This window comes from Melopsittacus undulatus, chromosome 4, assembly GCF_012275295.1.
Source record: "Melopsittacus undulatus isolate bMelUnd1 chromosome 4, bMelUnd1.mat.Z, whole genome shotgun sequence".
Lineage (NCBI taxonomy): Eukaryota > Metazoa > Chordata > Aves > Psittaciformes > Psittaculidae > Melopsittacus > Melopsittacus undulatus.
In genome coordinates this window covers 89,633,739-89,659,545 of record NC_047530.1, presented here as the reverse complement: position 1 = coordinate 89,659,545, position 25,807 = coordinate 89,633,739, and the positions used below count along the sequence as shown (strand labels likewise).

General features: G+C 63.1%; 1 protein-coding gene across 1 annotated transcript; it reads right to left on the bottom strand.

The window, feature by feature from the left end:
* Window positions 1-270: 270 nt before the first annotated feature.
* Window positions 271-25,807, bottom strand: SPEG (striated muscle enriched protein kinase). Its single transcript, XM_034061335.1, has 40 exons — window positions 25,687-25,807; window positions 25,042-25,423; window positions 22,416-23,932; window positions 21,255-21,398; window positions 20,429-20,611; window positions 18,703-18,914; window positions 18,328-18,416; window positions 17,950-18,131; window positions 15,662-15,922; window positions 14,287-14,445; window positions 13,966-14,155; window positions 13,590-13,819; window positions 13,292-13,411; window positions 12,804-12,908; window positions 12,497-12,703; window positions 12,253-12,376; window positions 11,676-11,848; window positions 10,841-10,953; window positions 10,472-10,640; window positions 10,296-10,389; window positions 9,794-9,994; window positions 9,569-9,629; window positions 9,311-9,388; window positions 8,979-9,151; window positions 8,851-8,877; window positions 8,460-8,612; window positions 8,235-8,277; window positions 8,080-8,148; window positions 5,789-7,952; window positions 5,538-5,687; window positions 5,351-5,467; window positions 5,101-5,268; window positions 4,700-4,822; window positions 4,352-4,516; window positions 3,460-4,150; window positions 3,129-3,368; window positions 2,833-3,056; window positions 2,308-2,383; window positions 1,912-2,061; window positions 271-1,594 (listed from the first exon to the last, which is right to left on the bottom strand). Exons 1-40 carry the CDS (start codon window positions 25,805-25,807, stop codon window positions 1,387-1,389), a joined length of 10,056 nt encoding a protein of 3,351 aa, XP_033917226.1. The 3' UTR covers window positions 271-1,386.

The following is a 25,807-nucleotide window of genomic DNA, read 5'->3' as shown; positions in this document are numbered from 1 at the left end:
TATGGGCAGCGGGTATTTATAGCCAGGGACCGCTCGCCTGCACCAGCCTGAGACCGGCCCCGGTGCGGCCACCGTGTGCTCCTGCAGCCGGTATTTTGGCTCCATGACACCCCATGAGCCAGCCTCCCACTCTGCCGGGCGCCACCTGGGTGCCCTCCTGGCTGTATGTCCCTGGATTTTGGGATAGGATCATACCGAGACTGCTCGGCCCGCCCCCCTCCCCCTGCTGTGTCCCTTCCCAGTGAGGCACGGAGACGTGACCGGCTGCTCAGGATCTTTATTGCTGCTCTGGCGTGTCGCTTGCTCCAAACCACGGAGACGTCGGCAAGTCCGGAGAAGGGGACGGGGATGGGGATGGGCAGGCGCCTTCTCCCCGAAGTCAATAAATAAAGCCCTATTGCTACAGCAGCATCTGGAAGGTGGGTGCCCAGCTGCTACCCTGTCCCCTGCCCAGGGCACCCCGGAGCATCCTGCTGCCAGCCGGGGAAGGGGCACGGGGCTGTGCTGTGGCACCGGAGTTTGGGGTGGGGGGTCGGTGGTGGGGATGAGTGAGGAGGCCTGGGGATGAGTGAGGTGGGAAGGTGATAGGGCACAGGGCAAGGGCCAGAGCCAGGCACGCAGAGCACGAGCAGCCTGGGCCTGAGCAGGCGCAGGGGGTGTGCATGGCACGTGGTATCCCCCTGCAAAGAGGGGTGCCAGCCAGACACCCTGCCCCAATACAGGGTGCAACCAACAGCCCCAGGGAAGGCACCGGCATCGGTCCTGGGGCCACAAACCCGCTTCGAGGACCGGGGCTGGGAGGAGTGGAAGGCGGGGGGCTGGCGGTCCCCGCTCCCAGCCATGAGGACCGGGGCTGTGCTGGCTGGTGAGGTCCAGGGCAGCAGGTGTGAGCAGGCCCCTTGCTGCAGGAACCACTGGAGCAGCCTCAGTTCTTGGGCACTGGCGTGCAAACTGGGGCGAGCACAAGGACCCCCACACAGTGGCCGGGGGCAGTTGCAGACTGTGACTTAAGGCACACAGCTGGCAGGACCCGCGTGACCAGGGCTGGCTGGCATGCTGGCGTCTCTCCTGCTCTCGCCTGGGGCTTCCCTTCTGCTCCTGTCCCCATCTCCTTCTTCCAACCCTCTGCCACATTCTCTGTTCCTCACACCAAGGCTTTCCGCCACCCGCCCTCTGCCAGACCCCAGTGCCGGGCCAGCTGGGGCAGCACTTCCCCTTTCCATTGGCACCACCAAAATTATGCTGGCTGCCAGCATCCCTGGTGGCAGTGTGAGGTCCATGGGCTCATCCCAGCATGTCCTGGCTCCTCCTCAGCCACCCTGTCCCACGGTCCCTGGAATGTTCCTCTGGCTCCTCGGCCCCTCACGGCCGTGGCCAAGGCTCTGGCTACTGTGGCCCCGGTGGCTGGCCGCCCTGGTAGGAGCGGAGTAAGACCTTGTGCTTGGTGACGGCTTCACTGCGGCGCCGCTGGTGCTCCACCAGGAACTCCTTGAGGCGGTTGGTGGTGAAGGTCAGGGTCTGGCGGCGCAGCTTCATCAGATAGGCATCCTGGAGCCATGTGTTAGCAAAGCAGTCCTTCACCGTGGGGCGGCTCCTGGGGCAGGGGCGGTTCTATGTCAGGGGCTGCATAATGCCTGCTACAACTGCAGCCCCAAAACCCAGCCACCACCCTGCCCTGCAAGACCCAGGGGGTCCCAGCCGTCTCCAGAAGCAGGGGTGGATCCCAGGGCCCTGGGCTCAGGAGACCACAGCCCTCTCCCAGGAGCACAGATGGACCCTAGATGGACACTGATGATGTCTGGAGGGGCTCCCCTCCAGGAGCTCCATCTGGGAGCAGGGAGCTGCCCACCTGGCCCAGTTGCAGGCACCATCCAGAGGCCCGTGTCCTCCTTGCCGGGGCCATGCACTTACCAGGGGTGGACGGTGAGGACTTTGCGGATGAAGAGGGCAGCACTCTGCGAGACATTGGGGTACAGCTTGAAGGCATCAAAGCGCCCCGCCAGGATGCGGTTCTCTGTCTCAATGGGGTCCAGTTCAAAGAACGGTGACCGCCCACTGAGCCTGTCAGGGTGGAGGGGATGGCACAAGCTGGGGGCAGTGGTGGGAGGGCACCTGCCCCCTCCCATCCCTGGTTTGGGACAGCCACAACTGCCCAGGTCATCTCAATCCCTATGTTCAGCTGGGAAAGGTCTGCAGGGTTATAGCATCCCCCAGCACACCATCATCCAGGTGTTCCCTGCGGCACTGAGCCCTGAGTAGGGCTGATGATACCTCAGGGTACTCATCCCCCTGAGCACCTTCTCTTACATGATGTAGGTGAGGACACCAACGCCCCAGACATCTGCTGCAGAGCCCACTGGATCTCCCTTCACCACCTCTGGTGCTGCAGGTAGAAGAGTAGGTCTGTCATATGCACCAGGGGCCCAGCCCCAGCACCTCCAGAACCTGCAGTATCCTCAGCACCCAGAGCACCCCCAGTATCTCCAGCACCCACAGCATACCCCGTATCCCCAGAACCCAAAGCATCCACAGCATCTCCAGCACCCACAGCACCCCACCATTGCACCCTCCAGCACCCTTCCCTAACACCCTAATAACCTGACAGAGCCCAGCACCTGCAAGGGTTCCCCAACTGTTGCCCAGCACACAAACTCTCTCACCAAGCCCAGCAACCCTCAGAAACCCTCAGCAGACATCCCCAGCACCACAAGTTCCTGCTCCCCCAAGGATACCTCAGCTCCTCCCCATTCCCAAGCCCCCCAGTGCACAGGCACACTTGGGCACCAGCACGCCCATATCTGCCCCATGCCCCACACCCAGTGCCCCACTCACACATGTACTCTAGGGTGCCGACACGCCGCCCCAGCTGCCGCAGCACGAGGGGGTTGTAGGTCTGGGCACTGCCAAAATCGATGATTTTGAGCGAATTCATGCCTGAGATGACGATGTTGTCTGGCTTGATGTCGAGGTGCACGATGCGGCGGCTGTGCAGGTACTCGAGGCCCTGCAGCAGCTGTAGCACGTAGCTCACCACATCATCCTCTGAGTAGCGAAACCTGGGTGGGGATGGCAAGTGGCATCAGCCCCGTGCTGGCAGCCATCCCCCATGGCCCTGCACCCACCCGTACCTGTCCACGATGTTGTAGAGGATCTCCTTGCCAGCACAGTTCTCACATATGAGCACTAGGTAGCGAGGAGTAATGTATGCCTCGTGCAGGGCCATGATGCGCTCGTGGTGCAGTGCCTTGAGGATCTCGTACTCCTGCAGCACGCTCTGCTTCCGCTCTGCCTCATAGGGCACGATCTTGGCCATGAAGAGCTTGCCCGTGGCGTTCTCCTTGCACAACCGGATCACACCGAAACGGCCCCTGTGGCACAGGGTGGCACTCAGCATCCCTAGTAAAAGGTGCTGGTGAGGGGGACACCCCTGGCAGAGCATCCCATCCCACTGCTCCTCACCTCGCCTTCTCGTCCAAGAAGGTGTATGGCTTCTGGGGAACACCCTGCCGCAGCATGGTGCTGTCTTTTGCTCCTGGGACCCCACTCTCAGCTGAAGGCTCCTTGGGGGCTGGAGGCTCCTTGGAGGATGGGGGGGTGGTGGTGGTCTCTTGCATAGGGGATGATGTGGGGGGCATGGAGACAAAGGAGGTGACCATGTAGGGGGGCATCTTCCGTGTGGGCACAGCATTGGGAGTGGGAGACACCGTGGGAGCTGAGCTGGGGGTGGTCGACAGCGGGGAAGCGGGGGATAACTTGGAAGGAGATGGAGCCTGGGGTGTTGGGGCCATGTCCGTGGGGGGTGTGGGGGAGCCCTGGGTGGAAGTCTCTGTGTGGGGTGAGGTGACAGTCTGAGGGGCGGTGAACATCAGCTCGGGGGGCACGCAGACAGTGATGTTGGGTGGAAGCTCAGGGTCTTGCTGTGGCCCCTCTTCAAGGGGTGCAGGGGGCTGGAGGACCGCTGAGGGGGCACCCTCCTGCTCTGCCCCATCTGCCTTCTGCACCACTCCCTTGTGCTTGCGGGGTGGTGTGGTGGGAGGGGGCCGCACAGCTGGTGGCTCCAGCTGCCCCATGGGTGTCTGGGTCGATCGGCTGGAGGCCACCTTCTCAGGGACGTGGACAGCAATGTCCTTGGCTGGGGCAGCTCGGGCGTCTGTGGGGAGCAAAGGGAGGAATGAGCCAGTTGGGTTTAAGCCAGGAGCGGGCTGCAAGTGGTGCCTTCTTCCCCAGAGCCCTGGAGGAAGATCCCCCAGGCCTCAAGGACCCCCAGAGCACCTCAGAGGCGGCAGCCCCACAGCCAGCCCCATGGCAGCCCGACGGCAGCCCCACAACTTGCGGGAAGGGGCTCGCTCACCTTCTGCCTCAAGGTGCACCTTCCCCGAAGGGGGGCTATAGGGCCCCTGCCCAGCCTTGTTGACACAGGCCACACGGAACCTGGCGGTGCTCCCGGGGGGCAGCTCTGTCACATTGAAGTAGCAGTCGATGATGCCGGTGCTGATGATCTTCCACTCGTGCTCCCCTGTGGGCACAGGAGCAAGCTGAGCTGAGGGCAGACCAGGGGCATCCCCCACCCCTGACCCAGGACCCCACCGATCCCCAGGGAACAGAAAGGGCATTGGGCACTTTTGTCCCCACTTGGTGTCCTGATGTGATCCCACTTTCCAGCTGCGGCTTCCAGGGAATGGGAGGCAGCCCCACGTACCATCCAGCCTGCGCTCCAGTGTGTAGGTGCAGGGGGCTTTGCTCTCTGCCGGCTTCCACAGCACCAGGACCGTGTTCTTGTACTTCTGGGGGATCTCCGGGGTGCCTGGCCTCCCAGGGAGTCCTGCGAGGGGATACACAGGGTGGGCTGGGTACCCGACCAGAGGCAGGGCAGAGCTGCTGCAGTGCAAGGTCAGCACAAAATATGGGCTCAGAGGTGCTAGAAGTGCCTGCGCAAAACCAGCCTTCCCAGCTCAAGAGTCCCAGTCACTTGTGGATGCGAAGAGTGGACTTCAAGTGACCTGCTCTGACCATTCCCCAGGCCCCAGGGTGCACGCTCAGCACATGACCTCTCCCCATGGGGCAATACCTCTGTCCCAGAGGTCCCTCCCTCCTCCTTACGTGCCACAGCCAGGGTGCAGGAGCTGATGGCTGTGCCCAGGGTGTTGGCGGCTGCACACTCATAAAGCCCTGCATCCTTCCTGGAGACCTTGGTGATGGTGAGCATCTGCCGGCCATCCTTGCAGGAGACAACGTTCAGCATGCTGTCTGGCTGCAGGGACCTCTTGTCTATGGAGGAGAAGCAGAGGAGAGGGATGCTGGAGTGTCTGCCCAGCACCCACCCACCAAGGCAGCGCAGACAGCCCCCCACCTTTCATCCAGAGGATCCTGGGGGTAGGGCTGCCCGCTGGCAGGCAGCAGAGGGTCAGCGCCTCGCCCTCCAGCAGCACCTGGTCCTTCAGCTTGATGTGGAAAATGGGTGGGAAATCTGGAAAGCAGAGGGGGGTCAGGCCAGGACAGCAATGTGCACCCGCCACCCATTCCAGGGCTGCACCTACCGGATTCGCTGGGCACGTACGGCCGGCCAGCGGCAGGTCCCTCATCCCGCAGCAGGCTGGAGGGGATGCTGGGCTGTGAGGACACCTTCTCCTTGCTCCGTGAGAGCCCCCAGCGCTCCCAGCGGGACCGCTTCTGGTTCTCACCACCACCTGTGGGCACCCAGGGTCCTGAGAGAGTAGCCAGACTGGGGCAGCTGTGGCCAGAATGGCTGGGCTATGGAGTGCCATTGCAACATCTCCTTGCCACTCACCTTTGGCAGAGCTGGTGCTGCCTTCCGAGCGCAGGGACTCAGAGGAGGGTGCGGGTGCTGGGGGGGGGCCTGGCCGCAGGCTTTCCCCCTCAGAGCTGGTGCGGCGGAGCTCAGCGGGCCCCTCGCCCTCCTGCCTTTCATCTGACACGCTGCGCAGCCGCGCGGAAACCCGCTCCACCGTGGCACTGATCTTCCTCCGCACGGCCACCACCGGTGACTCACTCTCCCCACCACCCCTCGACTCCGACTTGAGGCTCTCTGAGTCCCTCCGCTCCTTGGAGCTGCCCAAGGCCAGGTTCCAGGACAAGCGGCGCCTGCCGGTTGGGGTCTCACTGCCTCCATCCTCCCCTCTGCTCTTCTTCCTCTCTGCAGGTGGGGTCCGTTTGAGGAGCACAGACATCCTCCGGATGAAGCCCCTATCCTTCTCCACCTCATGCAGGTCCTGCACTGACTTAGACTTGGCCACCAGCCCGGAGATCCGGTCCCTGCGCATCTCCAGGGGCACACCAGCTGGCATGGGGCGGTAGATGCCATCATCTGGGGGGCCAGCCAGGTGCCGGTCCTCAGACCGGGAGCGGGTGAGGAGCTTCAGCCCCCTGCTGAGCGATGATTCCCTGCCCCGCTTGAACTTGGCCTCAAAGACCTCCTCCGAGTCGATGTCCTGGATGAGAAGGGAGCTGGAGGAGCCAGAAGGCTTTGGCTCCCTCCCTGATTCTGGTGCTGGTGCTGATGTTGTCACAGAGTGCTCAGTAGGGATGGCCAGAGGGGGCTGCGGGGCTTGCTCTGTGGCTGGGTCCCCACCTTGTATAGCTCCCATAGCTTGCATGACCTTGGCGTAGGAAGATGTTTGGGGGCCTTGGGTGCCTGGGGCCATAGGCAGTGATGGAGATGGTGCTCCTGTCCTGGCAGCTCCCTCCCCACTGGCTCCAGCAGCCCTGGTGGGTGTCTTCTCCTCTTGACCCCTCGCCATAGGCTTCTTCCCTGTGGTGCTGGCAGTGGCACTGGCCCTGGGCTGGCTGTGGTCCTCAGGGATCTGCCTCCTCCCCAAGGCAGCCTTGGCAGTGGGGGCCTGGGGGATGGCCACCTCTACTGCAGTGGGTGTTGGTGGGCCAGGGGCATCTAGTGGCATTGAGGGCCGTGCGTCAGAGAGAGCTGAGAGCGAGGGGGACTCCTTGAGCTGCTGGGCCTCCATGTGTGCCACGGGAATCTCCAGGGGCGCACCAGAGCGGCGGTGCCGGACGACGGGCTCTGCATCCCCGTGGCTGAAGGAGCTGCTCTTCTGCAGCCGGCGCTCGGTGGGGAGGACGTGTGGGGAGGTGGCCTCGCTGGACGCTGCTCGCACCAGCCGTGGCACCGCTGGCACCGGCGGCTCCAACCGGGTTGGCCTCGGGACCTTTTTGTCAGGGCTGACCCCCAGGGTCTCCAGGAGGGGTCCCCGCAGGCCGCTGACCTTGCCGTCCCCGGGGCCGCTCCGCAGCAGCCGCTGGCGCATCAGCTCCAGGCGCTGGGCATGATCGTCCTCTCCAAAGGTCCCTTTCCGCCGCGGCAGCTCCATGGAGGCTGCCTTGGCCAGGGGTCGGCGCGGCTCCCGGCCTGCCTCGGCCCTCTCCGTGGTCCCTGGCAGCAAGGCACTGTCGGCCGAGCCGCCCCTCTTCAGCTCTCCCCGCCGGGTGCTCCCCGGGGACTCCAGGCTGGAGCCCTTCCTCATGGCTTTGCGGGGGTACTCCGGCCGCTTCTGGGCTTCGGGGGCTTCTTCGTCAGAGGAGCCAGGCGCCTCCGCTTCTGCGCTTGGCCGCCGTGGCACAGTGCCCCTTGGTCGCTTCCCCAGGCCCACTGCAGGCTTCCCTGTGCCCTGGCTCTGCCACTCCATTGCAGAGACATCCCCCGGATAGACCCCCTCCTGCCACACCCCCTCAGATGGCCCAATGGCCTCATCGTCCGTGGGGATCTCATTGAGCGACATGCGGGAGCCAGAGAACTCCACCTGGTGTGGCATGGGGATGAAGGGCAGCTCATCCAGGTCATCAGAGTCTGAGGAGGATGACAGTGCTGGTGACTCTTTGAGGTGCCGGGGCACAGCGATGGAGAGGTGGTTGGATGTATCCTCCAGCAGCTCCGGGATCGGCCGCAGCACCATGTTGCACTTGTAGCTGATCTGCGAGCGCTGCAGTGGAGAGAGCTGGATCAGGCCCAGGCAGGTGGCATGGCATCATCGCACCCACTGCACATCACCCCATCCTGCCCAGCACACAGCCCTGCCTGCCCCCTCCCTCCCCAGTTCCTGCCTTCACCTGCCATTTCCTGCGGGAGAGGAAGAGCTTTAGGTGATTGGTGCTGATGACCTTCCCCTTGGCCAGCGTCTGTGGGGCAAGGGGACAGCGGTGTCCCACAGAGCCTGCAGCAGGCCCTGGGGAACCCAGCTGGGTCCCTGCCTACCCAGGCTCACCTTGAACCAGGGATGCTCCAGGGTCTGCTCCGCATTGGGCCTCCTGTGGATCGACACCACTGGGTGAGGACTCACTGTGCTGGAGGACTTTGGCCATCCAGAAGGGCAGCAGGGTCTGGCTGCTCATACTGCACCCCATCAAGGGCTGTGCAGCCAGCCTGCCCTTGGGCTCCCCCCTGCACAGGGGTATCAGAGAGGCAGAGCCCTGGACACTGCTTTACTCACAGCCTGTCATTGACCAGCACTTTGATGACAAATCCCTTTGCCTCCCGGGTGAGTCCCTGAAACATCCTCTCCTCAAAGGCCACGTTGTAGTTGCGGATGTTCATCAGTGTTGTCTTATCATTCTCCCCCACGAAGGGGGATATCCCTGTTAGGCTGCCAAGGAGAGGACAGTGTCTTTAGGCTGTGAGGACATGGGGAACAGCATGGCAAGTATGGAGGACTGAGGACGGAGCCCTGACCCCAACCCTGGTGTTGTGAGGAGGGCAGAGGTAAGAACAGGGGATAGGAGGCAGAGTCTGCAAGGAGCAGTGTGTATGACTGCAGCCCCAGCACTGCAACCAGCACGGGGGTGGAAAGGTATCATTGCCATCGTGGCCCACCAGGTGCTTACCAGAGATAGGCGATGACCCCCACAGGCCTGTGGAGAGAAGAGCATGGTTACAGCACAGCATAAGCCCTCTGGGGCACTCGGTCTCAGCACAGTGAGGAGCCCGTTTTCCACCCTGAGGCCACCCTTACCAGACATCAGTGACGCTAGAGACAGGGCTCTGGTTGACTATCTCAGGGCCCACGAACTCGGGGGTGCCATATTTGCAGTACTGTGCCTCCTTGGGTGTCAGCTCCTGCGCGTTGCCGAAGTCACAGATCCGGACCTGCTCGCTGCTCGAATCCGCCATCAGGAGGTTTTCTGGCTATAGGATAGTGCAGGGCAGAGGAGACCTTGGCAGGAGGCAGGGGCTCCACCCAGGGAAGGGATGTTCCCCATCAGCAGGCACGAGCTCCCTGCAGCACAGCAGGAGCCAGTCCCTGTGGGCACAGGGCTGGAGGAGGCTGGAGAGCCCTGCACTCACTTTGATGTCCAGGTGCAGGACCATGTGCTGGTGCAGGTAGCAGAGCCCCTCCAGGATCTGCCGCATGTAGGACCGGACCTGCAAGAGAAGGAGTGGAGAGGGTGCCCACCCTCTGAGCATGGGTCAGACCTACACAAGGTGTGCAGCCCCCTTTTCAGCCCAATATAATGAGTACTGCATGTCCCTGGGCTGGGACAAACCCCGGTGTCCCAAGGCTCCCTCCTTCCCTATCACTCTGGCCCCAGAGGGTTCACCCACCTCAGACTCACACACTGAGGGCTTCCTTGCCATCCTGTCCAGCAGCTCCTCCTCAGCACAGCTGGGCCCCAGTCAAGGAGCACAGAAACTCACTGCCCCACAGAAACTCATTGCCCCACCCTCCCAGCACCCAGCTCCTCTCACTGGCTTTGCCCACCAGCTCCCACCAAAAGCCTCCCCTCATGCCCCATGCCACTTGTTCCCAGAGCAGCACCCAGAGGATACAGCTCCATGACCATGATGACAGCGTTCTTCTTCTCAAAGGCATCATGGAAGAAGACGATGCGCTCATGATCCAGCTGTGAGAGGATATGCAGCTCCCGCCGTGCTGACTGCTTGGCCTTGGTCCTCCCAGGAACAAACTTGGCAGCAAAGTCCAGATGGCTGCTCTTCTCTGTCACTCTCCGCAGATAGGAGAAGGCCCCCCTAAAATGCGGTGGTGGGGGCAAGGGCACATAAGAAGACCCCTCTTTCCCTTTGTGTAGGTGCCTGCTTTGCAGGGAGCTGCCTGCAGCTCCAGCAGCTCTCCAGGTCTATCCAGGCCTGGTTTTGCTTCAGCTGCACTGACTTCCCACCTGCAGCTGGTACCACAGCACCCACTGACATGGAGAGCAGCCCCGGTATAACAGGATTTGATGTACTGTGGAGCTCACACCCCAGGGCCAGCTTGGCTCCAGCACCCCTGTCCCTGCGCTGCCCCGTGCCCACCGTGCCAGTGGCCCTGTACCTCCCGATCTCCTCATGCACATCGTAGTAGTCAGTCAGGCGTCGGGCCTTGTGCAGTGCCTCCTCCTCCATGCTGGCATCGGCAGCAGGCTGGGCTGCAGGAAGGAAAGGCGCTTGCGGGGGGCAATCCGGGCACGCAGGCTTTGCCCTCCCCGGGTGGGGGCTGGCCAGCCGTACCTGCCCGCACCACCAGCTCCGCCTTGCAGGACACCTCCCCAGCCAGGTTCTTGGCCGTGCAGGTGTAGACGCCGCTGTCAGGCTCGGCAGCTCCCAGCACCACCAGGGAGCATTCGTTATCCTCGTACACGAAGCTCAGGTGGCTGCTCTCCTCCAGCAGCTCCCCATCCTGGGGGTGGCAGGGGCATCAGGAGGGTCCTGTCCCTTCCCCACCACCTTTTCCCCATGGATGGGGGATGGGGCACATCCTGCGTCACGCGGGATGAACACAACCCCAAACCCCAACACGGTAGCCCAAGGTGAGGCAGTGGAGGGTGTCAGTCTGGGGGTTCTGTAGGTCAGGAAGGGGGTGGGGGGCTTCCAGCCCACCTTGTACCACATGATGTCTGGCAGTGGTTTCCCCTCCACCACCACGGCAAAGCGCGGTGTCTCCCCTTCCTGGGCATCGATGTCCTCCATGATGGACTCAAAGCGGGGTGCCTCTGCCAAAAGATGGGGCATGTGGCACCATAGTGCAGTGCCACCCCTTTGCCACTGTCACGGGGCATAAGGCACTGCAAGGGGCACTGCGAGGAAGTACCAGCCTACAGTGGCATGAAGTGCTATGGGGCAGTGCCACCCCAAAGCACATGGGAGTGGAACACTATAGAGCAGGCCAGCAATAGCATGTGTCTACGGCACCATGGAGCAGCTTCCCACTGGTGTGAGGCACCATGGAGCAGTGCCACTCGTGGCACATTGGCATGGGGCACTTGCATTACTGCATCTCTCATTACATATGGATGTGGGGTACAGGTGGGGCAGTGCCACCCATGACACTTCTGTGAGGCACTGTGGAGGTATCCCCCGTGGCTCTTGGCTGTAGGGCACCAGATGGTATTGCTACCCCATCATACACAGGTGGGACACCCTGCAGAAATACTACCTCATACACACAGTCATGGGGCACATAGGACACTTCTACCCAAGTCTGATATGGGTACAGGACACTAGGCAGCAGTATGAACGCATGCATGGTTCATGTGTTTTCAGCCCCATTGCCACCCTACAGAGCAGCATACTCCATGGCATATGAGTATGGAGCACTGAGGAGCAGTGACATACTATGCACATGGCACATGGGCATGGGGCACTATAGGGCAGCATCACCCTCCACCTCGTGGAGCACCAAGGGGCAATGTTGCCCATGGTGCAGGGCACCTACCTGCAAGGCGGAGCTGCAGGGTGCAGCGGGCAGTGCCATGGCGGTTGCTCACCTCGCAGGTCAGTGGCCCCGCAGCCCCTTGCCCCACGCACAGCAGCCGCAGGCAGTGCTGGTCGTCGTCTGGCATCATCACCTCGCACACGTCCTCCAGCTCCCCCAGCACCTGCCCACCCCTGTGGGCACAGCAGCTGCCCCATTACAGCCCCACAGGTAGTCCCAGACCCCCTGCCCCATCCATAGATCACACCCCACAGCCCCATGGCCACCTTCTGACCCACAGACAGCCCCTGCTCCCACACTGCAGCCCCGCAAACAGCTTAGCTCCCATTTCTGGCTCTGCCCCTTGAATGGCTCTTGACCCTTAGCACCACACAGACAGCACCCCCCCTAACACCCCATCCTCCCCCCCATGTGGTTCTGCGTAGCTCTGGACATCACCCTTGGGTCCAGCCCAGCCCCAGGGAATGATCCCTACCCACCACAGGCTGCACAGGAAGCTGGTACAGGAGCCCCTCTGTGCATCCCATGGGGTGATGCTGGGCATGGGGCAGACAACATGTGCAGTGCCATGTCCTACCTCTTCCAGATGACAGTGGCCTCCACGTGGTTGATGGTGATGGTGATGGAGGCTGGCTGTCCCTCCACCACATACACCACATCTGGCTTGTCCAGGATGACAGGGGCCTCCTCCAGGTAGGGACCTGCCACACACATCATCACCACCTCCTCAGGACCCCACATCACCCAGCCCAGAGCAGCTCACCATCCCACTGTGGACACTCCACCCTAGCCACCCATACCCGCTCCCCTGCCCCTCTCACCCCGGTCCAGGAGCTGCACAGGCCCTACAGGTGGGGACGGCTTGCTGTTGGTCTTAGGGGTGGCAGTGATGACGCGGAAGAGGTACTGGGCACCTTTGGTCAGCCCATGTACTGTGTAGGTGGTGCCTTGCACACCGGCCACCAGCACCAGCCACTGCGTTGTGCCCAGCACTTGCATTTGCACCGTGTAGGTCACTGACTTGGGGTCTGCAGGGGAAGAGGGTCATTGGAGAGGCCCCAGCATTGGGCTGGCCCATGCGACCCACCATGGCACTGCCCGCCCCTTGCCCATTCCCAGCCCCCTCACCTATGGCAGTGTCCAGCCACTTGGGCTTGTTCCAGGTCAGTGTGATGGCTCTGCCAGTCACTGAGGCCACGTTTGGGGGGCCATCTGGAGGGGTTGGCACTACATCTGTTGGTGGAGACAGGCAGGGATGTGAGTATGGCCACTGCTACAGCTCCTCAGGGAGAGGGCTGGAGGGGATGGATGGGGCCAGCAGTCCGCACTGGTTCCCCCACAGGAGCTCAGCCTTACAGCCCCTGTGGGGCCAATGATGCCAGCAAGTAACACATGGGACCCGAGGATGGATCCTGACCCTGTAAGGTGAGGACTGTACCTTGTTCCTGCTTTTAGATTAGATTAGAGACCTCCTGAGGTTCCCTCCAGCCTAAACTACCCTGTGATCCTACCACCCTAAGACCTCGCTACAAGGCCGCTGACCCCAGCCTTGGGGCACAGCCTGGCAGGGTGGCAGCCGGCGGCCGCACATCCCTGTGGTGCCCGCTGCTGCTCACCGGTGACATAGAGGTGTGCGTAGCACGTGGCCTTCCCCACTTTGTTCGCAATGACGCTTTTATAGACACCTGCATGCGCGTGGCTGACGGATGTGAACACCAGGCGATGGATATCCTTATCTGGGGGGGACAGGAGATGCTGGTAAGACTCTGACAGCCAAGTGGTGCAGGGCTCCCCTCCATGCCCCACATGGCAGGAAGGTCTAGGGGGGGTAATGCCTTCTCTCAGGGTATCCCCCATCTTCCACTCTGGTCAGAGGGACCCCAAGGATGTAGGAAGCACAGTAAGGAGCCTTACACTGCATCATCTTGCGGTCGTCAGTGCTGTCGATGCGAGAGCCATTGTGGAACCAGGTGATGGAGGGGTAAGGCAGCCCCGCCACTTGGCACTCCAGTACAGCCTCTTTGGACTCCACAACATCCAGGTTGTGCAGTGGCTTCAGGAAATCAGGCATGGTGAAGCACTCTGTCTCCATTTCTACCTGCTCTGGCTCCTCTGGGATTGATGGCATCTTCTCCAACTTGGAGCTGCAAGAGCCCACAAATGCTAGCAGCAGTAGCACAGTGTCCTCAGCCCAGCCCTGACCCCAGGCTTTGCACAAGCCAGTTGTTCCCCAAATCCCAAAGGGGAGCAAGCAGAGGGGATGCAGATTCCAGACACCCCTAACTCTTACATTTGGGAGGCAGCAGATGGCCGCGGCTCCTCCACATAGAGCTCAGCAGAGCACTCCACATTGCCATGTGCGTTCCTGGCAGTCACCACATACCGCCCTTCGTCCTCACTGCCCACATGCACGATGACCAGCGAATGCAGCCCTCCATCTCGCTGAATCCGCACATTCTCCCCCTCCTGCACTGGCTGGCCTGCATGGAGACACACACCAGCATCAGCACCGGCGCCTCTCCCAGACCCAGCCCTTGGGTGCAGCCCCCAGGGAGATGCAGAGAGGTCTCACTGCAGGGCCCTGGGCAAGCTCTCTGGACTTGGCAGTTACCAAAATGAGTCCAGGTGACTGTCGGGGTGGGAGTCCCACTGATCATGCAGTCAAACCGTGCCGTCCGCCCTTCCACCACGTCCACATCCTCCAGCTTGCGGGTGAAGAGTGGCTGCACAGAGGGTTGCACTGTCAGCCGGGCACTGCAGGTCAGCTCATCTGCAAGGAGAGCAGGCAGGGGTGAACCCCATACAACATGCATGTGTGCAGGGCAGGAGGCAGCTGAGACCCCCTTGCTGCAGCCCCAGCAGCCAGCATGGTTGTAGCTGAGTGTACCCTATGCTGGTGGGGGCTGATCGCAGGTGTGCTGGGTAGCAGGCTCTGTCCCCACATGGGGCAGAGGGGGTATAAGTGTGTGCAAAGTCCCCGGGTGCAGGGCTGGGGCTCTGCTGGCAGCAGGATGCCTCTTTCCAACCAACACAGCAGTGCAGATACCAGCAGCAAGGTGGGGTGGGAGGATGCCCTGTGCTCCCCATAAGGCAGGAGGTCACAGCTGGCCTAGCCTAGTGGGGACAGCGGGGTGATGCTGAAGCAGGCAGTGCAAGCACATGCAGCACCCAAGGGCAATGTGGGGATGGGCGCAGACTGGATGCTCCAGGTGAGGGGTTTTGCAGCACAGACTGCTTTGCAATGATGGTGTTGTTGCCCACCCCGGGCAGGGGTGACACCATGCTCAAGCACAGCCTCACCTCCCTGCACCCAAAACTGCTGCTGCCCTCAAATCCCTGCAGGCATATAGCCTTTTCCATGGAGGAATGCACTGGCACCAGGTGCAGGGTGCTGAGAATGCACCCACTGCAGACTGGGTCACTGCTGAAAGGCTGCCCAGGTCAGCTGAGGAATGGGAAAGGGACCCTTGTCCCTTCCCTGCTGCAGGGGACAGGTGCTGTGGGCAGCATGCATAGGCACAGGGGGTCTTGGAGCCAGAAGCCAGGTCCTGCTGCTCTTCCTCAGCTGCCACCAGTGATGGCTTGCTGGGAAAGGGTGGGCAGCCCTGAACCCATTGAACGTGCCACTTCCCAGGCCAGCAGGGACAGAGACAGCTGGGCTCCAGGGCTCCATCCAGCCACTGCAGTCATAGTGCAGACTCATCTCCCCATGTTTATGGGAGCTGTATGCATGCTAGCAGAGGAGCTAGATGGGGCAGGACTTGGGACGCTGCAGCAGGACTGATACAGACCGAGTTTCCTGAGTTTCCCAGAGGTGAAAGCTCCAGCAATTCCTGCCTCCCTTGGCCCCCACCTCCAGCACTCACAGCTACATCCCAGGGGGGACCAGAGCCCCAAACCCAGGAGCAGGGGGGACTGTCCACCTCCAGCACTCCCTTAAGGCCCCCGAGCAACAACCCCCAGGGAGTTGTGTGACCTCCGCTTACCTTTGGCAGTGCTGAGCTTGCAGGTGTAGATCCCACTGTCGTCCTCGTGCACGGAGGTGAGCAGCAGCTTGCACTTGCGCCCGTCAAAATGCATCTTGCATTTGAGCAGGGCGGGCTGGAGCAGCCGGCCCCGCGACAGCCAGTCCACGTCCATGTCTGGCGGGCCAGCCACCATGCACTCAAAGAGCGCCAGCTCCCCCGCCCCGACCACCAAGTCCTGCAGGGGAACCACGATGGCCAGGGACTGGCACTCGGGGCGAGCTGCCCAGGGAGGGGGAGAGAGAGAAAGAAAGAGAGACGCGTCTCAGCAACTGAAAAGCAACCATGAGAGGTGGCGGGGATGGAGGGGGAAAACGTGCGGGGCAGGGGGGACATGCGGGGAGGGGGCCCGGTGCAGTGGGCAGGGAGTGCAGCGGGGAAGGTTGGGAGAGGGAGGGATATGTGTAAAGCAGAGCAGAGCGGGGAAGGGGCCGGGGTGAGGGAGGTGTCCGTGCCAGGAACACACCACACAGCGCTTTACCAAACAGAGTTTATTAGAGCTACAAAAAAAAAATGGGTCATGGCCTCGCAGCCTGCCCCCCACCAAGCCCCGGAGCCCAGGGCTGCTCCGCATAGACCCCGAGCCCTGCGGCTGCAAGGGATGTCTCACGGTGGCTGGGCCGGTACCTGGGTGGCCGCCACAAAGTCGAAGGGGCCAATGCTCTCCCTCCCCACTGCGGTTGGGGCAGGGTGCCCCCCCGGGGGGGTCCCTGGGGTCTCCTGTCCCCACACTCCAAGGTGACCATTGTAGAGCTGCCACTGAGCTGCCACAACCCCTTCCCTACAGCCGTGAGGGCTCAGCTCCCTGCTCCCCTTCCCTGGGCAGCAAGGAGAGGAGCAGCAGGACACGCAGACAGGGACAAACGGACGGAGCAAGAGACAAGACAGCATCATATGGCCGCCCTGGCCCGGCTGGGGGTGTGCCTGGCGCTCCCCCGCCGCTCCCCCCACCCCGCCTCGGTTACGCCTGCCCCGGCCATCCGGTGAGCCCCTGCCCGCAGTCGAGGGCCCGCGCGTCCCCGCGGTGCGTCCAGGACGAGGCGGCGGATGGAGCAGAAGATAATAACACAAGGTGAGGTCCACTGCCTAAGAGGTGTCCAACTAAGAGCCCCGTGGCTCTGAGAGATGCACCCCCTTATCGTACTCCCCCTGCGTACAGACAAAAACCGCAGTCAGCAAGCGGAAGGGTTAGTGCAGCAGCGACGGGGCCGGCACGCACGCACATGCCAGCGCCGGCACGAGGGGTGCAAGCGCGCACCAAGGCACGGAGCCACCCACAGAGAGGCCGGGGCCTGGTTCATGGCCCCTGCGGCCCTGCTCCTGCCGGCAGTGGGGCAGAGGGCTGGCTCCCGCTCCCACCCCTGTGCCGCCGCGCTTTGCCGAGGGCTGGCAGCGGCGTCCTGGCAGGGTACAAGCAGTGCAGCCAAGGCCAGGGCAGGATGGGCTCAAGCAGCCGTCAGCAGGGAAGGCTGGGGGCGCAAGGTACACACAGCAAAGGGCAAGAGGAGGGAGGTAGTAGCATCACTCATCCCCACAGTATCCTTCCCTGACTGCAGGAGATGCCAGGCAGAGCCTGGCTATGAGACCCAAATCCATCTCCCCCGCCCCATTTGCACGTATATATATTAGGGTCCTAAGAGGACCACAGCAAGGCTGGGGAGGGGAAGGCAAGGGAAAGGGGTTGGACAGCACAGTCCCACACATATGGGGCTATTGCTGGAAACAGGCAAGGGAGGATATCTCCAAGCTGCTCTGTGCCTGGCACGCAGCTTGCAGGCTGCCTGGGGCAGGGAGGGAGCTGTCAGCACAGCAGGGTGGGGGAACATGTCTCCTGCAGGGCCACCAAGGGCAAAAGCCCTCCCTGTGCAGCCAGGAGCAGCACCCAGCCCCAGCAGTGGGCACGTGGGAGGCCGTGGGGTGAAGCTGGGCTGCAGGGAGCAGTGGGCTCTGGGTCAGGCTGGTGGAGGCTCTGGCACAGCTGGGTGGTAGGACCCAGGGCCATGGGGTTGCACACCTGCCTTCTGCTGCAGGGCCAGCCTCTGCAGGCAGCCCCCAGGCATACAGCTCCACTTCCCTGCTCCCCTCTTGCACCTGCCTGTGCTGAAGCAGGGAAGGGCAGGCTGGCTCATCCCCTTCCTCCAGTACTGCCAAGGAGGGGTCTGCAGTGGCCCCTTCCCCACACAACTCATGCAGGGCACTGGATCCAGCTGGCCCCTCAGGGCTAGGCGGACACTTCTGGGGAGCTTTACCTCTGACTTCCAGCTTAGCCTCACACTGCTTGGTGCCATACTCGTTGACGGCCTTGCAGGTGTAGAAGCCGGTGTCACTGTGCTCTGCCGCCAGGATGTGCAGTGTGAAGAGGCCCCGCACCCCCTCTGCCTCCTCCGCGTGGTGCCGGCGGCCGTACTTCACTGGCTGCCGGTTCCTCAGCCTGCTCCGGACACAGGCAGAGTGGCACGGTCACACCAGGCCTTGCACACCCAGCGTGGCTGTCCCCAAAAGACCCCTCTCCTCCACCCCTAATGCTGCCCAGGATCAGTGGTCTGGGCTGGTCATCCCTAAATGGGGAGGTCACTGTGCCTATCCCCTGCTTCCCTGTCCATGACCCAGCAAACAGCGGGACTCACCAGTAAATGATGGGCTTGGGCTCCCCACGGACGCGGACACTCATGCTGACATCCTGCCCCTCCAGCACTGACTGGTCCGATAGGGACACCTGGGGAAGCATGGATCAGAAAGCAGGAAGCACCCACCTACACCCAGGGCCATGCATCCCCACTGGTGCACTCAGAGCTATGTGTCCCGTGTCACAACAGCACCCCTGGAGTACTAGGGGAGCTAAGTAGGATTTAAGGCTGCCCAAGTGCTAGGAGCCCTTCACATCAAGGGGTAGGAAGGCCTGACTCAGCAGCGACTCAGCAGCACTTGACACTGTGGACCACAGGCTATGGTCACAGGGCACTGCTCCCCCTCTGCCAGATCCCACGCAGTTGTCAGCTCACCTCAAAGGTGGGTGCAGCCTTGAAAGTGCTCTGTGGGGAGCCATGGGCAGCCCCATGCTCTGCTCTAGGCTGCAGCTTCATGGCTGGTCGGTGCTGAGGGGTGCTGGACTCAGGGAACTCTTCCAGGGGGCTCAGGTACTCCTCGTCAGAGGTGATGGGGCTGGCCTGGCCGAGGGGGGGAGGCAAGTTCCCATGCCGCTCCACGGCGGGGGCTAGAACAGAAGAGCCTGGATAAGGAGCTGTCAGCAGACAGAGCCGGGCAGGCAGGCAGGTCAGGGCATCCCTCCCCACCACCCTGCACTCCAGGGCTGCACGGGGAGCCCCATCCCACGGTACATGGGCAGCAGCCAGCAGCGAAGGGGTGAAGGCGCCGCGCAGGGGGAGGGGGTGGTCATGAGCAGCACTCCACAGGACGATAAGGGGACGCGATATCCCGCAAGGCGACAGCAGGGCTCAAGTGGCTCTTACGCAGCAGACAGCGCTTCCATCCTTAAGCCGCCCGGATTCCCGGGATGGCTGCCCCTGCTCCGACCGGCGAGGGCTGAAGGTGACATTGGCAGCTGCGCTGCCCCAGCAGCCCGCCGGCCGCATGCCGCTGCGGGAGGCCCGGGCCAGCCGGCGTGGGGAGCCCACCCGGGGCAGCGATGGGGGTGCGAAGAGGGGAGCAGGGAGCGGCGCGGGGCTCTGGCAGAGCGCGGCCGCAGCGCTAGGGGTGCCGGCCCCGCGCCCGCCCGGCTACCGAGCGTACTCACCCCCCCGCCCTGCCCGGGGGGAAGCGGGCGAGTTGCCCCATGCAGGGCGAGGGCTGTGGCTCGCCGGGCCCCCGCGGACAGCCCCAGCCCCCGGAGCAGTGGGACACCATCCCAGCTCCCCCCGCCCACCAGCCCGTACCCACCCCACTCACCGCGGGGCCCCGCCCCGAGCCGGGCCGGGCCGCACCGCCGAGCCGCCGCTGCCGCCGCCGGGGCCGGTGCGCGGTGCCAGGCGCGCCTCCAGCGCTGCCGGCCCACTGAGCCCGCCCAGCGCCGCCCGGCCCTCGGGGCTGGGCCAGCGGTCCGGGGGAGGGCCCACGGCGGGACCGTGGGCTGGGGGCCCCTGTCCGGTCCCCCGCGCTGTGCCGTCCCCAGCAGCTGTTGCCCCTGGGTGTACAGCCCCGCTGCACCACAGAGCGTGTGGAATTTCGGGTGCTTCCACCTTCCAGGGCAGCTCTGAGCCTCTGCACGCTCCCCAGGGACACTGTGGGGATGGGAGCGCCTTGGGGCTGAGGCGCGCTGAGTATCCCCACGGCAGAGGGATGGAGGGCAGGCTGGCTACTCCCCGGCTAGCAGCTTGATGGGCAGGCAGGGTATTCCCACAGCTCACGGCTTGTGGGACAGTGGTATCCCCAAGGTAGCAGGTTGGAGGCAGGGATATTCCCAGTGCGCAGATTGGAGAACAGGCTGGGGTACCCCCATGGCTAGCAGGGCACAGCGCAGATGTGTGGGAGCCCGGACTATTCAGGGGGATGCTCATAGCCTGACCCACTCTTCCCCCACCCTGACAGGATCTCTCTGTGCTTGCCCGGAGCACGTCAGCTGCTTTGGTTCAGACAGAGCCTTGTAGGGTAAGGAAGCCGGTTTCTTCCCAGTGACAGCAGCGGCCGCGCTGGCAGCCAGCCTGCAGTGCTGCCGGCCCTCCCGCCACCGGTCCTCCCGCCACCGGCCGCCCTCCCGGTACCGGCACTCACCTGGCCGCACGCTGAGGATGGCACTGCAGCAGGTCGCTCCCACCTCGTTGGACGCGGTGACGGTGTAGAGGCCAGCGTCGGCTACCCGGGCACTTCGGACGAGCAGGGTATGGCGCTCGCCCTCTGCCTTGATGGGTCGCGTCGTGGTGCTCCGCAGCGGGACCCCGTCCTTCCTCCAGGACACTGCCGGCAGAGGAGAGGGTCACTCGTGGTCACCGGGGCACCCCTTTGCCTTGGGAAGAATCCCAGTGTTCCCACGGCCCCTGACGGAAAGCGGGGCTGACCCCAGTCTGATTCCTGGCGTCCTCCTGCCCTCCAGTGGAGGCTGGAGGAGGGAAGCAAAGCCGCTTCGTTTCTGCCCAGCTCTGTCGTACGGTACCGGTTCTGGCTGCCCAGCCTACATCCTAGCTACACCATGCCCATTAGCCCTGAGCAGGGCATTTGGGCTCTGCCTCCGGGAAACCGCCTGAGCTGGCCCAACAGCAGCTTAGAGCATCACCCATCCTGCTTATGCAGTGCTCAGCAGCCCTTCTCCTGCTCTCCCAATGGGCCTCACACAGCACAGGAGAGCCACAGGCACCCTGCCCACATGCTGCCCTGGCAGGCAGTGCCCAAGCACTTCACTCCTGCCTAGGGGGAGACGGCAAAAATGGTGCTCCCGGGCCAAGCACACCACAGCCCTGTAACACCCAGCTCAGGACTGCATGTCCCACCTCACACAGCTCAGGTGGCCCCAAGAGATGGCTCAGAGGGTGGGATGTGGACATGCAGAGAGCTCCTCCCCCACACTCACACCTCTGACATCCCCAGCACTTCAGTCACTCACCTTCTGGCTGGGGGTTGGCAGTAACAATGCACTTGAGTAGCACCTCTGCCCCCACAGTCACCGCCATGTCCTGGATGGGGATCTCAAAGATGGGGGCTTCCAAGGGGTCTTCACCCGCAGAAACGTAGGAGTCATCGGAGGACTCTACACAGGGAGAAACAGGCCCCACAGCTGTCAGCGAGATGGAGTGAGTGGTCCTGTGCTGCCACGGGCGGCATGCAGGCAGAGCAGGGTTCTCACAACCCTCTGCCCATTGCTGCCATCACGTGCCCCACACCTTCACAGGGGCATTATCAAGTCCCTGGCCATGCAGTGGAGGAAAGTGCCACATCAGGGCCAGCATGGCACAATGCCTGCAGCAGGGGACCGCAGAGGACGGCAGGGCAGGGAGCATACAGCCTGCTTTACATGCCTGCATAGCATAAGGGATGAGGAGATAATAGGGTATGGAAGGAAGAGGGTTGTACAGCCCACTGAAGCTCCCACTCCAAGCTCCCCCTAACCCTCCTCAGGGTGCTGGCTGTTCTGCCCCACTATATCAGCACCAGCCTCCCAGCTCCCTCCCCTTCCATGGCCCCAGCACATAGGCAAAGGTCCTGGGACTGTGCCAGGAGCCTCATGCACGTGGGCCTGGCACTGCTCCAGCCAGAGCAGAGCCTGGAATGAGCTCCCAGCCTTCGGGCAGTCTGGTCTCACCCCTGCATGCTGGGATGGGCAGAGCTCCTCTCCCTCAGCCACGCCACCGCAGCATGCCCTGGGGACACTTGGGCTGCACGCCTGCCTGAAGTACCAAGCACAGTCCAGCCAGGACAAGCTACAACGTGTGCCCTGTGCCCTGGGTTGGCCAGATGAGCCCAGGGCTGGGTGCCAGAGGGCAGCACCCTGCATGCCTCCTATGCCAGACAGGAGGGACAGAGACATCAGCAAGCATCATGACCTCAAGGCCCAGCAAACTGGTACCCAAGGTGGTCAGTCTCATGGCACTGTTTGATGCCAACATCCCCAACCTCCAGAGCTATGCCCCCCTGCCCCACCGCTGTGCTCTCTGCACAGCCTGGGCTCCCCACACCTCCCCAGGGCAGGCTGAGGGCCCTCCACCCTGCTCAGGGGCTGGCCAGGCCAGCTCTGTGCCCAAAGGAGGGCTTAAAGCCATGCCCCTACCTAGCTCTGGAGAGGTAGGCCTGGCTCGGCGTCCCTTCCCCTTGCTCCGCGTGCTCCTCCCTTCTTGAGCCATCCGGCCACTCTCTTTCTTCTCTGACACTTTCGTCTGCCTTTTCTCCACCTCCCTGCCTGTGCTGTGCTGCCCCCCCCAGCTCCTCTCCAGGCGAGCCTCCTGTTCCATTCCTGGCTTCGCCCAGGGCAGGAACCGCACCTCCATGGGTGCCTCCGGCCTCCGGTACAGTCCGTGGGGCACAGCCAGCCGGGCGGCCAGGGATTCACTCACTGCTCCAGGGGCACGGGCTCCACTGGCAGGGCTCCCATCCAGGCACAGGCTGCCTTCAGTGGGACCCGCCTGTGACATTGGCGCCCGTCCCCGTGGGGTGGCTTGTGCTAACAGCCACTGCTCTTTCTTCTTCACTTCCCCAGTGCCTTCTTGCTGCAGACCCTTCCTGGTGCCTGCATCCTCCACCTCAACAGGCTGACCAGTCACTGCACTGCCCCGTGCTGGGCCTTTCCTCCCACGCTGCCCTCCCGGCTCTGGTTCCGCATCAGGTCCCACCAGTGCCACACTGGAAAGTGCCAGATGTTGGATGACGTGTGTGCTCTCCGATGGCGAGGTCTTTGTTGGCAGTGCCTTGTGCCCACCTGCGCCCTGTGAGGAGGGGGTGTGGGGCACACGGGGGGCAGCAGGCTCACTGGCTGCTGGGGGTGAGGGTGACGGGGGCAGCCCAGCTTTGCACAGCTCCTGGGAGCGACGCAGCTGCTGCTTGGAGACCGTCCGCTTGATGCGGGTCAGCTCCTCCGCAAACTTGTGCTCAATGGCATAGACACGGCTGGCAAACTTGCCACGCTCATCAAAGGATGCAGCTTTCTGCCGGAAGGCCAAACGCCGGCATGCCGCCGTGCTGCCCAGCTCCCAGCGGCCACCTTCCTGTATGTCCTCCCGCGAGCCACCCAGCGTGCTGGGACGGCGTGAGCTGGTGCCTGGCTGGTCGAAGGAACGTGTCTTGCGCAAGGGCATGGGGCAGGGGCTGTCTGACCGCTCCAGGCTCCTCTGCCGCTCCTCAAAGTACTGCAGCCTCTCGAAGATCTTGGAGCCAGCGCGCACCAGCTTGGGGGAGGCCCGGACGGAGACGCGTCCAGAGGTGTCGCTCATGGGTGTCTGGGGACGGGACTCTTGTGTGCTGCCATGTGAGTACCCTGAGGACTTGGGCTTCTTGATCTTCTCTTCGTACTCCTCAGGGACAGTGTCCTGGTACTCGGCTGGCACCAAGGATTTCTTGCGGGGGGTGACGGGTGTGGAGGAAGGGACGCCAGGGCCACGGGCAGCAGGCTGGGAAGTGGCACCAGTGGATGATGGCAGGCACAGACCACCACGGGGAGATGGCGAGCGGATGATGGGTGGCTTGGCAGTCAGTGGCAGGGCAGCAGGGGACCTTGGGGCCTCAGCACCGGGCTTTGGAGAGACAGAGCCACTGTGGGGGTCATCTCTTCGGTAGCCCCCCTGGGGGATGCTGCTGCAAGGAGAGACACAGAGGAGCGGAGTTCAGAGCCCACCCGCACTGCCTGACTGCAGCCCATCTCCCAGCCTGCACCATGGTGCCCAGTGGGGCATGGCAAGGCAGCCCCAGGACCAGAAAGCCTTGAGTAGCCCCAGTGAGGACACCTGGCCACTCCGAGAACACCAGTTCGTTGGGTTGGGTGAGGGTCCTAGGCTGCTGTGACACCCCCTTACCCAGGGGTACCCATGCAGGACAGGTGAGTGATGCTGGGATATCCAGCAAGTCCTCTCCCCAGGGCTGCCACTCAGGCAGGACCCAGGGCTCAGGGGGAGCCCTAGTTTGCCAGGGTGTCCTGGAGTGCTGAGACAGTGTGGCACAGGCCAGTTCTTCTGCAACGTGGAAGGGGTCCCCGAGGCTAGAAGCCCTCTCTGTGCACATGCTGCTGCAGCTGCATCCCCCCACCCGCTGCCCCCAGGTAGACTTGGCAATCACAGCGCAGAAATCATAATGTGGAGATGAGGTTCTGGTGGAACAAGCAGCCTCAAACAAAAAAAAGGGACAGGATGGAGATCAAAGGAGTAGGCCTTCAGGAATGGGGACTGAAGGTGGCAGGGAGGGACAAGGGCTCTGAGCACATCAGCAGGTCATGGGAAAGCAACAAGTCATTGGCCCCCCCTGCCACCCCTGTGGGGTGTGGGGACTGTGGGTGGCAGGCATCAGTGGGTGTCCCAGGCTGCCATGCATCCCTAGGTCCCCTCGCACTGCACTGCACAGAGGGCCCAGGGCTGGGCGGGCTGGGGGGACACCAACTGCACAGCCTGTGGGTGGGATGCTGCAGCTCACCTAGCAGCACAGGGGTTATCCCCAACCCCAGCCTGGCCACAGCAGAAGGGGATTCCACTCCATCATCTGTCCCCCATGCAAACCCCATTCCGTTACCCACCCTCCCTGGTTGGTCCCATGTCCTCACCAGGAACAGGCTGCCTACTGCTCAGAGCCCCCATTCCTCATTCAGGCGGTGAAGGCAAAGAAAGCCCAGGCAGAGGGGAGGAGATGGCTGAGGAGGCTGGAAGGAGATGGCCCCAGCATGACGTCCCCTCCGCACGCTTCCCTGCGCTACTTACACGTGGAGCGAGAGTGCCCGTCCTCTGTACAGGCTGAAGGCGCTGCCGTAGGGGTCACTGGCCACCGAAAGGCTATCCTCCGACCCCCAGCTCGTGCCCACCAGATTAGCCCGTGATGCCCGCACCAGCGGCTCCACACCCAGGTGCCGGACCTCGGCGCTGCACGGGGCCGGCGCGTTTGCTTGCCTTGGGGTTCCCTGTGACTGTGGCCAGGCAGCGGGGCGGAGGTAGGGTCCCCGTGCGGAAAGGCTGGCTTCCGTCTCCTTCTCTAGCACCGTCTGCTGGCTGCCCGACCAGCTCGAGCGCTCCTCTGCCTGCGACAGGGCCAGCACAGAGGTCGGAGTTGTGTTCATGGAGGCGTCCACAAGGGTGTCAGACCCACCTGGAAGGAGAGAGCTGAGATAACACTGGGTGCCCATGTTGATGAGACCAGCATCCTGCTCAGGGAGGACTGAGCCACCACAGAGCATCTTAGGGTGTCCCAAGCAGCACCCTGCTGCCCCAGGCCGTCTCCCCTTTGCATAGGTTGGTCACAGCTCCCCCCGTCCCTGGAGACCCACAGAGCTGGGACAGCAGAGCCCTGGTCGGGGCTATGTACCGCAGCTGGTGCCAGGGCTTGGTGCCAGCTGGGTGCCCCCTGCTCACCCGTGGGGGTGCTGAAGGCCGTCTCATCCTGGAGCTCACTGCGCTGCGTCACCTGGGGGTCACTGGGCTCATCCTCGCCTGTCTCCGAGTCTGGGGGAAATGGATGGGGGGGACGGGACAT

Bases quoted from the DNA above. Each gene is read 5' to 3' on its own strand.
- SPEG (XM_034061335.1), bottom strand. From the start codon at position 25,807: ATGTCCCGTCCCCCCCATCCATTTCCCCCAGACTCGGAGACAGGCGAG. The intron at 11,849-12,252 runs GTAGGACATGGC...CTGTGCCCACAG, and splicing joins GCCACTGTCATCTGGAAGAG to GGGTGGGCAGGTGCTGGGGG. The intron at 5,269-5,350 runs GTGGGGGGCTGT...TCTCCTCCATAG, and splicing joins CAGGATCCTCTGGATGAAAG to ACAAGAGGTCCCTGCAGCCA.